Source organism: Rhipicephalus sanguineus, chromosome 6 (genome assembly GCF_013339695.2).
Source record: "Rhipicephalus sanguineus isolate Rsan-2018 chromosome 6, BIME_Rsan_1.4, whole genome shotgun sequence".
NCBI lineage: Eukaryota > Metazoa > Arthropoda > Arachnida > Ixodida > Ixodidae > Rhipicephalus > Rhipicephalus sanguineus.
This window is the reverse complement of record NC_051181.1, coordinates 118,135,867-118,152,408: the sequence shown is the minus strand read 5'-3', so window position 1 is coordinate 118,152,408 and position 16,542 is coordinate 118,135,867. Positions and strand designations below refer to the sequence as shown.

General features: G+C 45.5%; 2 protein-coding genes across 2 annotated transcripts in view; both read right to left on the bottom strand.

Annotated features, from left to right (window-relative positions):
- Positions 1-880: 880 nt before the first annotated feature.
- LOC119397490 (uncharacterized) lies at positions 881-2,344 on the bottom strand. The gene is made up of 2 exons (XM_037664915.2): positions 2,198-2,344; positions 881-1,533 (listed from the first exon to the last, which is right to left on the bottom strand). Exons 1-2 carry the CDS (start codon positions 2,342-2,344, stop codon positions 1,159-1,161), a joined length of 522 nt encoding a protein of 173 aa, XP_037520843.1. The 3' UTR covers positions 881-1,158.
- Positions 2,345-13,596: 11,252 nt separating this feature from the next.
- The window catches only part of LOC119397489 (scoloptoxin SSD14-like), a 29,785-nt gene continuing 26,839 nt past the window's right edge, over positions 13,597-16,542 (bottom strand). Inside the window, exons 10-11 of the mRNA XM_037664914.2 lie at positions 15,511-15,624; positions 13,597-13,859 (exon numbers count right to left, since the gene is read on the bottom strand). Coding sequence (XP_037520842.2) covers positions 13,626-13,859; positions 15,511-15,624 — 348 coding nt within the window. The 3' untranslated portion in view covers positions 13,597-13,625. The remainder of the gene's footprint in view (positions 13,860-15,510; positions 15,625-16,542) is intronic.

Genomic DNA, 16,542 nt, shown 5'->3' with positions numbered 1-16,542 from the left:
GAAAACGGTGTTGAGCCTGTCTATGTGACCCCACTGCGGCACGGCCTATAGTGTATGAATGCTGCAAACGCCTATTTTCACTGGATGTAGCTTACTTGACACACTGTCTCATACTGTTAAATATACAGGCACTGAAGGCAAACCACAAAGCCAGCTACACTGCTACACTGTTATTCTGGGGACCCGCAAAACATTTCTCATCGGGTCTAAACAGTTAATCAGCCGAGGAAGAAATGCCTCATCGAGATTCCTGTAATTATGTCTTTCAAACGCTAACGCATCGGAACCATGACAGTTCGGATGTAATATAGAGCTGTAATGTCAAATCCTGGTGTTTTAACAGACAACTTTTTTTCCCTCATAGACGCAATTTCCGGGATTATCTTATTTCTTTTTGCTTGTTTTATTGATTGTTTTGCTATGAAATTCGGTTTCACTATATTTTCCTTGTTGCCGTGAGAAACCAGATACACTCCTAGCTGGTTGCTAGCCGCATTATATGACATCGCAAAGAGAACCTGCCTGCTGGGACATTCATAATATGGCGCTGCTTTGCGAGCTTCAGCTTTCCGCCGCGCTATGGACGTTTATAGAGAGTCAGCTTATGTCAGCTATTGGTCTTGGCTGAAGAAGTCTATACCATTGTCACGAGTTCCTTTAATGTCTACTGCATGACGTAGGCCTCTTCCACTGTTTTTTAATCCTTCCTGTGCTGCATCAGTTGCGACCATCCTGTACCAGCAGTGCATAGCATATGGGAAGAACTTTATTTTCGTCTTGAGAAACTATAGGGCCCGAGGGTAAAAGCCCCCAGGATTGTACCAGCAAACTTCCGAATTTCGTCACACCACCTATAATCTTCTGCCGTCTTCGAATTCGCTTTCCTCCTTTTAACATGCACTTTCTAACTGCAAGAGACCATCGGTTATCGGTCCTATGCCTTATTAACTGACTCGTCTAGCTATAATGCCCTCCTCTTAGTGCCAACTAGAGTATTATTCTGATTTTCTTTTGATTAATTAAGTTAACTGTAGAATACTTCTGATATGCGCTAAGGTGTTCTCGTATGCCACATTATTTGTCTACTCAAATGTCCCGTTAAAATCCTCGTCATTTTTTCTGTTTACAGCTCTCTCTAATCAAATGTCTAAAGCTGGATCAGTGATATCCTCCGCCGACTGGGTAATCAGCGTACCACCCGAACGCGCCGTAGCCGCTTGAGTAAGCGCCCATGTCGAGGTAGCCTTCGGCCTGATGGCCGTAGCCGGTGGCAGATCCTTGTAGATCTCCCTGCTGTTCCGAGCTTGCCGGTGCGTACGCTGCCTGCGCCGTGGCCGGCGACTGCTGGTAGCTTGTCGGTTGGGGAACCACTGGGTCTTGGTGTGCATGCCTTTTCGCTGGCTGTGCTGCGGTCAACCCGCTGTACTGCGGCCCATGTCGTACGGCGGGCGCCGGCAGCTCTTGGCTTTTGTCAGAAGTCCCCTGCTGTCCTTCGTTCCCTTGCTGCGTCGCCGGTGCTGTCACTACAAAAGGCTGCGCAAAGAAGAGGTGTAGCAGCCTGGTCTCCTTTTGCATGATTTCCCGCAGACGAAATTAACATAGTGGGTGCAACGCCTAGCCGGTATCAGGTGCGCACACTCGTCTGTAAGCAATGAGCAGTGTAAATGCCCAGGAGATTCCTGTAATTATCCCTTCTTCGTCTCGTCCTACGTTTTTTCGCGCTATTTTCATTCATCATCAATTACCAACTCGCCCAACAGTTTGTTCCCCTAGGTACGAGTTTAAGTAATAAAAACAATTATAATGATAATATTCGGGCATCGACGCTTGCTACTTCAATTAGTAACCAAATGTTTGTCACTGATAAAACTACCAACTTTACTTCTAGTAGATGCCTTACGCTTTTGTCGATATAAATTCCTCATCACCTTTCGTCTGAAGTGACCCCCCCCCCTTTTTTTTTTTCTTTTTTCGGGCACCCCACTGTCATGCCAGTAAGAGATGAAAAATCCTTGACCACGGGGTTTCGCTGGAGCCACCGTTTCGACATTGGTCTTTTCTTCAAGGCAAGGCCACGTGTCGAAACATAGACTCCAGCGGTATCCCGTGTTCCAAGGATTTTTCATCTCTTCAAGCTTCCACATTCCCCTGAACATCTGACTTATTTGGAATGCCAGTAAGAAAAAATACACCTTACCGCGATCGACAATTGCTGCTGCTGCTCCTGCGGCTGGCTTTCCTCTGCAATCAGTGGGTCGTAGTGGAACATCATAGGCAGTGCCCCTCCGAAGTCCAGTAGCACCAGGGAGAGCAGGGTAGCTGCGATGACCAGCTGCTGCTGCATGGGCACCGGTACGAGATTATCATAATAGCACACCAACCACTGCCAGCACCATAATCACAAACATGCTTGTTATTTTCACGTGCAGCAATTCTTACTAGACAAGAAGTTCTTAGGGACAAGAAGACGAACTACTAAGCGTTGTTTCTAGCGAAATCCCCGATCGAGATATGACGTGGTTCAAGCGTCCAGAGGTGGTGTATACTATTTTGGACGTTATAGAGTTGCGACACATCGTCAAGATTTGTAATGGCGGCATATTCAACCAATCCGGGAAGCCTTAGCAGGTCCTCTGGCCACTCGGAGCTGACAAGATGGCTTATGTGACAACATGGCGGAACTTCCGGTTAATGTATGAGATTGATGCCCAAGCGGAATCGTTGATCTCGACAGGTAGTTCGCAAGTCGGAACAAGTCTAAAGGATATAATGGCATCGTTGCTGTCTGTGACGAAAGCAACAATCACCAAGAAATCCGAAATCAGTTCGTCTCAAGACTCAAGTCAAGAAACCAGCAATCGATGAGGAACAAGAAGAAGTCTAATCCTATATCAAGACGAATTAACACCGAACCAGAATGAAATGTCCCGTAACATCGTTCACGACTCAATGGGTAGCCCTAGAGAGAGAGAGAGAGAGACGTTTAATGACAGGAAAGGTGGAAAGGTTGGAATGAGAAGCTTGTATCCACAGCTTGCTTCTCCAGAACTTAGGTAAAGGATAAGCAAGAGAAAGAAAAAGGAAGAGGTCAAGGTTAGGAGGTTATGTACATCTGAGAAAACGACGCAGTGGAAGGAAATGCTGGCAAAGGACAAGTCACATGTTCTTAAAGTCAAGCATGACTCGTACATTGAGCTTGTGAAAGCTAAAGCTGCTTAAAAGTGTAGTGAGAGATAAGGAAAAGGAAACAGCAAATATGAGATGGTGAATTTTATTTCGTTTGCCTAAAGCTGAAGGGCATCGATGTTGCTTTGGCGTAAGAACTGTCCCGCAACTTTTAATCAGTACAAACAACTCTTCTGAATTGAAGAAATCTGCCGCGTTCAGATTAGAAGTTACGTAATGGAAGAGCAGGCAGAAGCATTGCTACCTCCATCCATCCTTTACACAAAGTTTTGCCTATGGCACTGAAAAAGGCAGCACGTTTTATTATAAAGAGTAATCCTAGGTCTTTATGGTAGGATCTACATATACTCTCATCTTGTATATATCTTATGCCAGAGGAATACATAAACAGATAAAAATTGGACGAAAAATTTATTCCTTGATCATTTCCTTTTTCTTATATTCTTGGTGTTGTTAATATCTTTACGAATTCTTGCTTTTTACGAATGACCACTAACTCGCTCATCAGTTCAACTTGAAAGTTTCTGTATTTGCGATTGTAGTACTCACGACATTCATCTGTTTGCGATGTGATGACTGTGCGCTTGTTTGATTGTGGTGTGTACATATAATTTAAGTTAGCGACACACACACATACATAAAGAAAACACCACGAAGCGACAGAAGACGGGAATACAATTGCATATGTATGTGCGTGCGAGGTGATGAATGAAGGGTGGCTACGAAACTCGGTACATCTCCACCCATAACTCTTTTGAAAACGCCATCTAGTGAGAAGCGCAGGGGTTGCGTAAGATCTTCCGAAACGGACACCACGCCCGCTATTTTGCGACAAAGGCTATACATGTCAAGGAAAAACAAAACAAGGAAACAACAGCGAGCGAAAGGACGAAAGACGAAACTGTCTATGACGCAAACGTCGAAAGGACAACACTGCGAGCACTGCAACAATGCGACCCAACCTTTCATCACTGTTCTAGACCCTGCCGCATACAGAGAACAACTCCGGGTGGTCGAAATACCAGTGCCTGCGTACTTTCGCTAGTACTTCGTGACGGTCGTTTGTGGACGCGACTCACCATAAACATCGAAGTGCTCATTCCTTTGTGAGCCTGAGAAACATGAGTCGTGTTTGCGAATGTTCTAGTGTTGAAGGCTTTGACGTGTTACATATATTCATGACGTATATATGTCAAGGTAATGTTTTTAACACGCGGCCCCAAGATAATCTGCAAACAGCAAAAAAAAAAAAAGAAAAATAAAGAAAATAATAAAAAAAGACTCTCGTTATGCATTGCTGCTAAAGGCACAAGACCATACAAATAGGTAATCGTTGACTCAGTTGAAGCAAGTACGTTGGAGAAATTAGTTCCACTGGGATCCTAAAAGCAGAGTTGGAAAGTTGCGAAACCGTTCTCTTCTATGAAATACACGCCTGGAAGGTTTCCAAAGAGCTCATTCGCTTAAACATTACTCTACCACCCAAAGCTTTGAACATTACATTATTCCGCTTTCGTATCACCAACTGCTGTCCTCGTGGTTACCTCAGCTGGAGGAACGCAGCCTCCGCCCAGGTTACGTAAGGCCGAGTTAGGCTCCCAGACCAAAATTACGTTTTCTTAAACTGCACATATTTCTTTTAGGAAGCTGCGGCGCGTAGTTTTCCTCATAGCGCTACAGTTTACGATCGGACGCTCGACAACTCTCCGCTGCATAATCGCCTGCGCACTTAACAGCACTAACCTGCGATCTACAGCGAGATTACCAGGAGAGATAACGTATTACATGGAATGCAGAAAGAAGCTGGGATGTCAGTCCCTATTTAGCGCAGTCAAGGTTATCGCGAAGGTCTAAGCGAAGCTCTTGTTGCCAGTCTAAAGCTGCTACTTGGCTACAGAAACCTATAAGTGGCGTATATTCTACTGTCGGGCGCATATTCCGCAAGATTGGCACGTTTTATATGGCATCGATAGTTCCACCAGCTGGTCAAAAAAGGTCTAGCACTGAAAGCGTCACTCGTATATACGTTCATGTGGGCTCGTCTGTGCCGCTGTAGGAATTGGCAGCTCTGACGCCGTGTGGGAGTATACCATTGTATGGACTGTTCAGTTCGACCATATTGTCAAATTCGCATCTTCTTTCCCTTATGTGATTTGTTCGTTTGGTTGCTACCACCGCAATGATTGACGTAAAGCACCAACATTGCGGCATTCGACAGTGTCTTAGAACATCGCCACGAGCTTACCTGCAAGCATAGGTAGTGGACGCGTCGTGTCACGATGAGCCCATGGGGGTCGCACGAAAAACCGTTCCCGCGCGCGTTTCGAAAAAAAAAGAAAGAAACGTAAAAATAAGAAAAGGACGTTGGTCACGCGAGGTTGTTTGACTTTCAAAAGGGTTTCTTCGGCATTCTTTCCGTACAGCGTCCTTCGGCGCATCGCGTCTTTTGTTTGAGTCAGCGCGAGCGCAGTGTTTTTTGGGAGAGATTGTGAAGAGAACATTTCCCAAGGGTCGCGAACTTCGCCCATACCCCCCCCCCTCCCTGTCCGTTAAGCCGAACCACCATTCATCCCAGTGGCCATGCCGAATGGTTCGTGTGCCTCCAGGCGGGATTTTTCTTTCTTTTAGCGCTTCGTGTTCGGAATATTCTAAAGGAAAAAGCGACGTCTTCACGTATGTACACGTCACCTTGCCTCAGTGGCTTCTTGTGGGCCCCACGCACGCAGCTCTCTCCCTCACTTTTCTACGCGTTCGATGTTGAAAGTTCCATCCTTTGCTCACTCCTCGGCCTTTGAATTGTCTTTACCCTTGTTTTCCTGCGATTTTCGTTGTGCGGGCGCGTCCTCAATCAGCTGGAAACAGCGAAAGGCATGTCTCACTGTTCTCTGAGCATCGTTGCTCGCGACATTACGCGACCATCGCAAGGTACTGGCCGTTTTTTATGTAGATATCTGTGAGAAGTTGGGCTTTGTGCACAACATTTCATTTTCATTGACTTTGCGAGTAAAGTGCGCGGCATATTTGCATAAGCCTGTTCGGGGGAGAAGATTTGTGATGCTCCCTCAGAAAGCGATTGTCTTCGACAGGGTTGGCCTGAAGAAGACAAGTCCACTTGCCGAAACGTTGGCTTAAGCGACATTTTCTTTTCAACAATTTTCATAAGTTAAAGCCTGCGTGCTCCTCCGTTGCGTCTTAAGAAATATACTTAACAACTTCGGCAATGATGTTACTAATGCCTTCGTAATCATTTGTGTACCACCCTCATAACTTCACGTGCTGGTGACACAGAGCATGTACAATGTCCGCAATCAAGGACGACGATAAGGACAACGATAAGGACAACGATAAGAATGACGATAAAAGCGGCAACAAGGACAGCAACGACAGTATTCCGCAACTACGGTGACATGACGGCGCCCAAGTCGCGAAGCGACCCCAGGTCAGATTATAATGACAAACTATACTGGCTATTATTGCACAAACAATCAAAGTGACGAAGACAGCAGCGATGCCTGCGACATGGAACTTGTGAGATGTACACCATTAGCTGGTTATCGCTGCAAGAAACCTAGAAACAACACGCAGGTATTCGACCTGCTGAAATGCTTGCTTATTAGCGCTCTATGGTGGCCGCTGTTTGTGCGGCCTGTCACAAAACTGTCATCATCAACGGATACGTATCACAGGAATTAGGTAAATCCAATACTCACCACTGGTTCACTAAGAGAGAGAGAGAGAGAGAAAGCTATAGAAAGAAAGAGAGGGAGAAATAATGGGAATAAAGACATAAAAAGATAGAACGGCATAGAAGGATAAAGAAAGAGAGAGAAAGATATAGAAAAAAAATAAAGATGAAGAGAGATACAAACAGAAATAAAGAGAGAGAAAAAAGCAGAGGGAAAGAAACCGAAGAAAGATAAATAAAGATAAAAAGAGAGAAAAATAGAAATGAAGAAATAGAAAGGAAGAAATACAAAGAAACAGATACAAAATATAGATACAAGAAACAAAGAGAAAGAGAAAGAAAGAGAAGAAAGAAAGAAAATATAATAAGAAACAAAGAAGAGCACCAAGCTGCGCTCTTCCTTCAGTCTTGGCACGACTAGCGCGAAGCTGCCGTACTAGGGAACGGGAAATGGCAACGGCGGCTGCGAGAAGAGCCCGAAGCGATGGAAGCCCCACGCCAACGACGACGTGATCATAGATCTTTGGGAGGTGCGAACGCTCGGTTCTGGAGTTTGGACATCCGTGTCGTGACTAACCTAGCTAAAGCCTAGCAACAACCTAGAAGCAACCAGATTAGACTTCAGAATCGTCCAGTTTCACTGTTTCAAGCCTTGCGTGACCTAGTGCAAGCTTCGCCTTTTTTTTTTTATTGCCAGCCTTATATACTTAATACTGGCGACCGAATACCTACATCCGCTGAGTCAAAGTGTGAACTTCGCGCAGTAGAACTCGGTTTAATTTCGCGGGCCCTGAACTGAGCATTCTCTTCCCTATTCCTGTTCAATAAGGTCGTTAATTAAACTCTCAGCCAAATGTGTTTTGGGCACGTGACCCATGGTCCTCTGCGGTTTTCCTTTCACACACTAATCAACATCAATTGCGTCAAACACAACGCGGACAAAAGAACAAAGATTCTCGTTGGGACAACGCGACAAAAAGAACAACAATATTTTCGCCTTCGGCTGACAACGTATCGGTGGTGCTGCCCTGTGACCATTGTTACCAAGGCGTTGACTGTACACATTGCAGACACATGACTGTTCCAGTCAGCGCGTAGGTAACGGTCAATGGTCAATTTCTCACCGCACTATCACAGAGTGTTTAGTTAAGCCCGAGGGCGATCGCTAATGGAATATACGATGCCAGTGATATGGATAAGTGGAAGCCATATGTCAGTATTGGGCCCAATACCGAGCCACATTGTTGCCAACGTGCCGCTACGTGAAGAAGGACATGCTACATTGCGAAGTAGTTAGTTTAATTTCTCTTAATGGAGGGATCTGCTGTACTATCTAAAGGCTAACATTCATGGTTTACCCGCAAAAAGTACGCGATCCGTAGTTTGCAGCAAAACTTCTTTGCAGACTAGTTGGTTCATACTTGTAAACTCGCCCTTACTGCGCAACCAGCAGGAAAGAAGAAGGGAGACAGGAAAGAGCGCAGTTTGCGCTCTTTCCTGTCTCCCTTCTTCTTTCCTGCTGGTTGCGCAGTAAGGGCGAGTTTACACGTAGTTCGCACATTGCAGCGAGATTGAAATCTCCGGGCTGCTATCTCAAATCGAATGTCTCCGTGCACTTAATATACAGCACACAGTGACATTTAGGACAAAGAGAAAGGCTACAGCTGACGCGTACTAATGTAAGTGTGTCTATATATAACGGATTTGAAAGAAATGAAGCAGTCGAATGTTTGCCTTCGTTCGTCCTGTGTTATGCCGAGTCTTTCCTTCACATGACAAGCATACACTTTAGGGAAAGTACATCCCGTGCAAGCGTTTCACACGCTCGGGTTCACACTTAAAAAGGTCCGTTCATAGCGCAGCAGCTTCAGTTCCATCCAGGAACATTCCATCTCGCCTCAGGAGATTCGAAGGCGCTCTGAAGAAGACCCGATCTTGTAACCATAGCGTGCGCACGCGGGGGGGGGGGGGGGGGGGGGGGGAGGCTATTCACCTAAGAGGGGGGGACGCAAAGTCAGCCCCACACATTGACTAAAGAGGGAGGCGGAGGGCGCTGCGACTAGGGGGGGGGGGGCGCAATCTCAGCGCCATACATTGACATAATTGGGAGGGGAGGCACTGCGACGAACCTTCGCCCCCTTGAAGGGTAACCCTGCGCACGCCTATGCTTGTAACAACAAGGCGACTCTTTGGATAGTTACTTACGGCCATCATAATATCAGTTACAACACAACGCATCATGCTTGTAGATAGCCGGTCGTTGTCCATTCCATTGCAAGCCGTGTCGTGATATACGTACCCCAGCACATGTTGCCTTTGTTCGCGCCATCTCCGGAATCCCGCAGCCGCCAACTCTCGTCAGCCGTCATCTGTTCAAGCTGCCCGCTGTACGGTCCTCTCACCTTATATACGGACCATGTCACCGGTGACGTCGAACAGTGGACACGCGTCTCGCTCATTTAAGTGTTTCACTCTCATTGGAAAGCTGCCCCGGGGAAGCCAGTGCATCGACTGGACACTATAGCGTTCAGTTCTTTCTATGTTACGTTTTACACAAGCATCTCTTGAAACTGGTTACTTCAGTAGTCATTGCTTTTCATCGTTTTATGTTTCTTTTCGATGGCTAGCGAGGCAGGCGCCAAGGCACGCAAACGCCTGGCGCGATGGCGCTGCTCCGTACCAGCGCCTTTCGCGTAGCTCAAGCGCATCGTTTTCACTCAAGGCGCTAGCGTTGCACGTCGACTGTACGCCCACGCACACTCGTACGCACCATGGGCGCGAACCGTTGCGCTCGGCAAATCACTGCGTCTTCGAACGAGTTCTCCGTAACTGTGTCCAGATTTAGAAAGCGCGCCAGCTGGTCCGAGACCGGCCCTTTACCTTTTTCCTTTTTTTTTACTTAATTCATTCAGAGCAGAACGACGAGAAACGAAAGAGAGCTTTTAGAAGAGGAAATGGGCATACGGGTCAGAGTACTTCATGCAGGGTATCGCTGGAAAATCTTGTTTAACCTCTGTTTAATATAACATGTCTAGATACGGGGGTTATGCTTATGTGTGAAATGCGCTTAGAACAACGGAGCGGTGCTTAGACTTCCGCGCAAAGGTCATACGTCTGTCTCTTACACAACTACGTTTTAGAGGCACTGATGGGATACGCTTACAGTGAACGTATGCGAGTTGAAAACGAACGTTCTCTGGTTAATGATGCCGCGACTGCTCTAAACGGATGTAAAAAATGAAAGTGGTAAAAAATGATAGTGGTAGTTATTCCGACAAAACATGTTTATTTATTTACTTTATTTGAAACATGCGGCAGTATTCGGCTGAAGGCTAAGCAAGTGCTTTGTCTGCTTGGCTTTCCGCCCGTTTCCATCCCTTTCTTTGTTATTAGGACGAAGTAAAGAGCTGTGTGTGTGGGTGCCCGAGATGCAAAGGGTCGTCGCGATGTGATCGTATTACGGGCCCCGCGCCCATTGTCACAGGTCCATAATATTTCACGCAAACTACAATGAACTATTCATTCTTTTGTATAGTTTGTGTGAAGCCCCCCCCCCCCCCCCCCCCGATTGCTATGACTAGTCAGTTTCAGTCAAAAGTCTGTCAGTTAGCATAATAATCGTAACAGGTGCTGTACGACTAGAAGAAAGTTAATTCAACTGGGACAGGTGAAGATCTGAATCTGTTAGACGGTTTTTATTTGTGCCAAATCGAAGCAACCTTATCTCTTTTCTTTTGCATTCAGTTGTGCAAAAGTCAACGCCAAAATGAATACGCGCACGCAAAGTTGAATTTAGTAAAAAGATGTGCGGATGCAGCTCACCCATATGTCACCAAACCAGACTCCGTATTTGAATTTTGTGAATAAAAAACATTGTTCGTGTGAATTTCGTGAAAGACTAGGATGCGACTTCAACTAAACCTGTTGTATCGTTTTGCGACACTGGTGACCGAAAAGACATACACTATCAACTATCAGCACTCGTGTTGACTGATGACAAATACTCTGATATACGCAAATGTAGAATCATGTGTTGCTAGGCGACCAACTACGCATCGAGCGATTAGCTGTTTAGAATCTTCACTCTCTTCACCCTCCCCCCCCCCCCCCCCTTCCTGCGTCACAAACGCACAAAGACCCAAGCTATAGAAACTTTACTTGTCTCAGAATTCTTTTGTCTTTAGACCTTATGGTAGCATTAAAGTCTGGATTTGAGGTGAGAATCTGGGCCCGTGTTCACAAAAGCGCCTTACACTGAAAAAAATTCCTAAGGGACTATTTCAGCCAATCGCGATGCGGGTCACATCATTAGCGAAGCCGTTTGACCGATGAGAAAACGCACTGTACTTACGAAAGAGAAGTTTTGTGAATTCGACCCCCGAAGCGCAGTCACTTACCACCGCGCACTTTCATTCAGAACGGAATCGTATTCGTTCCTATTGCCATGCGCTCACCGGTATACTTTACTTTCACTCATTCGGACGCAGTCCTTCCTCTTGAAGAGGAAGCGGTGAGCAAGTGGAGTGCGCCGGGTCAGTCGCTTTCAAGGCTTTTTTCTTCTCTTTGCGCTGCCGCCTCGCCTAGGACAGATTAGGCGCGCACTTTGACCCCAGGACCAGCGGCGGGTCCCGACATCGAAAGCAGGAAGCAGCGCGCGCGTGGCGTAGAAAGCGTTTTCCCCGAAACCGCGTCATTGATCTACGCGGAATTAATGACCACTCCGCGGAGAATGCCACACGAGCAGCAAGAGTGCCGAGTCGCTTCCCTCGTTTAGGATAATCGTCCGGAAGAAGCAGCCTTCCGCTTCCGGCGAGTATGTGCATTGGATTACACCTCGCCCTTAAGTATAACGTTCGGCTCGCTCGTATCACGATTGCAAATAGCAGAATAGGAAGGCGTATTAAATCTGGGACGCCGCGATTTCGTCGTGACCAATTGCGCGAGACACGCGGCATGAAACGACACGGGTTCGGCAGAACCCGCGATGTAATGATAGAATGAAGTCATGCTGGCTGTTACTTCCTTACATCTGGGGTCCCAACTAGCAAAGCTTTTCCTTCGCAAGTAATTTCTGCCATATGCAGAATGACTTAAGTTGATACGTCCGTCATTTAAATCGGCTGAATTTTACTACTTCAAACTCCTCTAGCGTAAGGCGCGCTTCAGAAACACGGGCTATGGGTCTTTCACGAAGAACACCAGCCGCAGTAGTCATAGTTACGGTGCTTGACTGCTGACCCGAAGGGCGCGGGATCGAATCCAGGCCGCAGCGGCCGCATTTCGGTGGAAAGGAAATGCTAAAGACCCGTGTGCTTAGATTTAGGTGCACATTAAAGAACACCCGAGTCTTTTGTCAACAATCTTCTTCACGAATAACAAAGTAAAGGACTGCGCCATATCCTCTGCCTAAAACTCCACCCATCCCCGAGTGGTATTCACTGCTTTGTGCAGTGAATGCCACTCGGGGATGGGTGGAGATGTGCAGATGTGCAGCCTCTTAGTATTCCCACGTAATTCTTTTTACGAAGTTTTGTGCAATGAAATGAAGCTTAATCATGAAATATGCGGAATTCACAGGATTATTGAATGTAGATGTTATGGCTGTCATATGGTCAACAGTAGCCGCTAATCGCTACACAGTGCTTACCTTAAACAAGCAGGGAAGCCGTCAAAACCGATGAGATGATTTCATCTGTTGCAAAGAATATACCCTTTTTTTGAATATGTTTGATAATGAATGAAAACAACTTTTGTTTTTGAAAAAAACTTTGATTTATGTTTGATAAGTTTCTGATATTTAGAGGCCTTACTATATTATCGGTAACAAGGTGTTTATATAACGAACAACACATCACTTCACCCGCTAAACTGCTAATGTTACCATAGCTCTAACGGCAGAATAGCCTGCATATAAAAGCGTTTCATTGCTTCCAAGGACAGAGCGTAACACCAATGTGCAAACCCGAGAGCAATACAGACGCAAGACGGAGGCAAAGGAATGGCACCATATAAAATGTCTCGGTGAAACCGATAAAACTTAAGTATCGGCAGAAGGTCGCAACGGTCCAGATGTGACGATAAAGTGAAAAGTTTCATAACTATATCAGTAGCAACCTGATTTAATCCTATACGCAAAGTACGCAATATGAAAGGCTGTTCGATTTTCTTGCAATCACAAAGGTTCTGTTCTTCGCTCGCCTCCCTCCCTCCCTCCCTCCCTCCCTCCCTCCCTCCCTCCCTCACTCACTCACTCACTCACTCACTCACTCACTCACTCACTCACTCACTCACTCACTCACTCACTCACTCACTCACTCACTCACTCACTCACTCACCTCACTCACTCACTCACTCACTCACTCACTCACTCACTCACTCACTCACTCACTCACTCACTCACTAGATACGCCGATAAATATCACTGCTTAATAGTTCGACTGCTTAGCCCAGAAGAGCAAGAAAATATGTGATGTCGGGTTCAAAATAAATCTGTCGAAACATAACGTAGAGAGGGAGAACAGAAAGGATGCATGTTAACAAGGCAAATGAAAAAAAAAAAGAACAAGAATATCTGGCGAAAATGTGATGCAAGGACCCGATAGATCGCTCATTAGGGCAGCACCGCTAGACCTAAATAAGCTTAAATATTTATGCAATCGAAGAAAAACAACAATAAGAAATCCATGAAATAACGAGTAAACGTGGCCGCAAAGAACTGAGAGAACGACGCCCGGTTCGCCGGTTCATATGAGGCTCAGGGGAACGGCGCCGAAACACAGGGATTGTTCCCGGCGTGGCAATATTTGGTTAGGTTGACGTGTGGCTCGCCGTCCGAGCCGCCAACCTTGCCGCGGTAGTCGTAGTTGGTTTCGATGAGGCCGTCGATGAACGTGAGGCCCGTGACGAAGGAGTAGCGGTCGAACCTACCCAGCTCACCGCTCTCCTTTTGCAGGGTGTGGTTCTTCTGTGCTAGCTTCTGCATCAGTTTCTGGAAAATGGGAGCCATTTGAGGCTTTCAAGTGCCCGTTAAACCCTTTCCACTACCGTGATTTTGTATTTATCTTACAAAATTTATCTTTGTATTTATCTGACACATAGTTGATAATTACATCGTCTTTTCGTTGTATCTGTATCTCATTATTATTGAATTTTGTAATCTTACTATTTTTTCTACTGTCGTCGCCAATCAAATATTTATGTTAATATTGCATAGGAGGTCCCATTTCAGTTTAAACTGCGGGACCTCCTTCTGTATATTCTTATCTTGTACATTGTGTTATGAATGAATAAAAATTGATTGATTGATTGATTGATTGATTGATTGATTGATCTTGTTCCTTTGGATTTTATGTGTGTCCTCATTCAGTTTCTTACGTTTCTTTTGCTTACGTAACTTCATTTTCTGCTCTGTATTCCACTTTTTTTGTATTCCACTTTTTTTGTTCGAGGGTCCCAGTGCCGTCCCTGAATTTGGGACCCTTGTCTGCATATAATACAGACAAGGGTCCCAAGGGTATCGAAAGGGGGGGGGGGGTGTATTAAAATAAACTGAAAATGAAACAAAAGACGGTCCCGAATGATTACAGTTCCGAACGATTTCGCCATAGGAAATAAGAACGAAAATTAAAGAAAAAAAAAACAATTTAAATCCCAAGCGTGCGAAACAAATATGGTCATTGTTATCATCCTCGTCAGCGTATTTTTATTCCACTGCGTGCGAAGGCCTTTCACAATGATCTCCAATTTGGCGTGGCCTGCACGAGCCGATTCCTTCTTATAGCTGCAAATTCCTTCATTTCATCAGCTAAGAAGCAAAATATACAAAACTTGATTACGTAACATTTTTAAGTATCCGGAAACCGATTTCGAAAAAATATAGAAGTAGAAGCTGGAAAGAAAAGCTGACCTATTTGAGGTATGTGGACGACAATGCTTTTAGCAGGAAGCATAAAGGACCTAACCCTCATTCCGAAGGTAAAAAAGAACGCGATAACGTTGGCCTTTCTCAAAACATAAATAAAGCTGAAGATATGGCAAGAGGTGAAGAGCCGATTATTCAAACGAATGACTAATAGCTGTTGTAGAACGGTACTTATTTGTAAGATCCGGAATAGACACAGCTCTATGAAAGAAATTCACGAAGAATGGTACTAGGAAGAAAGTAATTGAGTGGACTCTCAGAGAATATGAAAAACAAAGATTTTAGCCTCAGAATTAACACTCGCTCGGTCAACGACGCGGTTTTTCTAGGGCGCTGTCAAAAAAAAAATATGTTTTTGCTCGAGAACGAACAAGATAGCAGGTGACTTGCTTATTTACCCGTAATAGTTAAATTAACCAGAGCCAATTAGAAGGTTAATAAAACAGAGAGATTTTTATCTAAAACAGAGAATTTGGATAAATTAAGGGAATAAATGTTCTTGTGATAGTTAATAGATATAAGGCGATAGCGCATTACATAAAAGCTAGATGCATCAATTACAAACTGAAAAAGAGATACTGCTGCCAAACACGTATGAAAAACAACCTTCTTAATTAAAGGTAGAGGGTTTCGTGCTTCCGTAGCAGTGGTAACTGCTAGCAATGTTTTCACTGCATTTTACAATGAAGATTGCGCGTTGAAATTTGGCGACCCTTACTTGCGGCATGTTCGGCTCGTAGAAGATGGTCCCGCTCAGCAAGTCCGTGTGTATGCGGGGGTAGTCGATCGCCTTCTTGATGTTCTTTTTCTCCCAGAGGACTCGGATCGCCACCTGGTCAGTGTGTTTCAAAAGATACTGTATTTTCTAAATCGTCCGACGACATTAGGCTTTCGAAACGGGACCTCATACGAAAAAGCTGGCTGACGTTTAACTTTTGTAAACATGGTTATCACGAGAGAAAGGCATGGTTGGCTTGGTGTTGCAAAGAACTATGCACACAGTGTTTCATTAAAGTTACTATGCTTCTCCACAATGTGCTAACTTGGCCTCCCTTTGCTGCAGTGTTTTAGCAGGCAACTTAGCCTTTGCTTGAGATTTCGCAGCAAATCGTCTAGCTATGTCTGCTGGATTGGATTCAGCCTGTCGCTTGCGCTGAAGTGCACGCACAGACGGCCCAGCCGGAGCGCCATGCGTGGCGAGAGTGAGCGACCAAGCGCCGGCGAAGCAGCAGTTAAACCTTCGCCTAGTCACGTGGTACCGAAGCGGCGATGCTCCGAGCAAGTGCAGCTGCGACTCCTCTGTTCTCTGTGATCACGCGGCGCGACGTCACACCTTCGCTCCGGCGGCTCAAGGTCATTGCGACGCGATGAATGACGTTGCGAGACATGGCGCCGCAGAGCTTTCACTCTGAAAGCAGTTTATTCTTAGAACGATCGCAGTATGAGAGCTTAATTCGACGTCGAAAAAAAAAGCAAAGAAAAAAATCTTGCAAGTTTTTAACATTCTAAGATACTCTGATGCACTGAGCCTTCTATATAGCCGCTGTGCCTGCAAGAGACACGAGAGATGTGTACGCTTTGCACAAATTGCAACCTGGCAACTTTCTTGCAGTATTCTCTTTTGCGCACATCGGCCGAAATGTGCACACCGCGTGTCAGGCAATCGAGGCATGTATGAGAAAGTGGATGTACGACTGTAGTGAGTGTACTTCAGGTTTTAATGGTGAAGCATGAAATACCCTATATTAGG

Coding starts and splice junctions, on each gene's coding strand:
- LOC119397490 (XM_037664915.2), bottom strand. CDS start 2,344: ATGCAGCAGCAGCTGGTCATCGCAGCTACCCTGCTCTCCCTGGTGCTA. Junction 1,534..2,197: donor AGCAGCAATTGTCGATCGCG/GTAAGGTGTATT, acceptor TTCTTTGCGCAG/CCTTTTGTAGTGACAGCACC.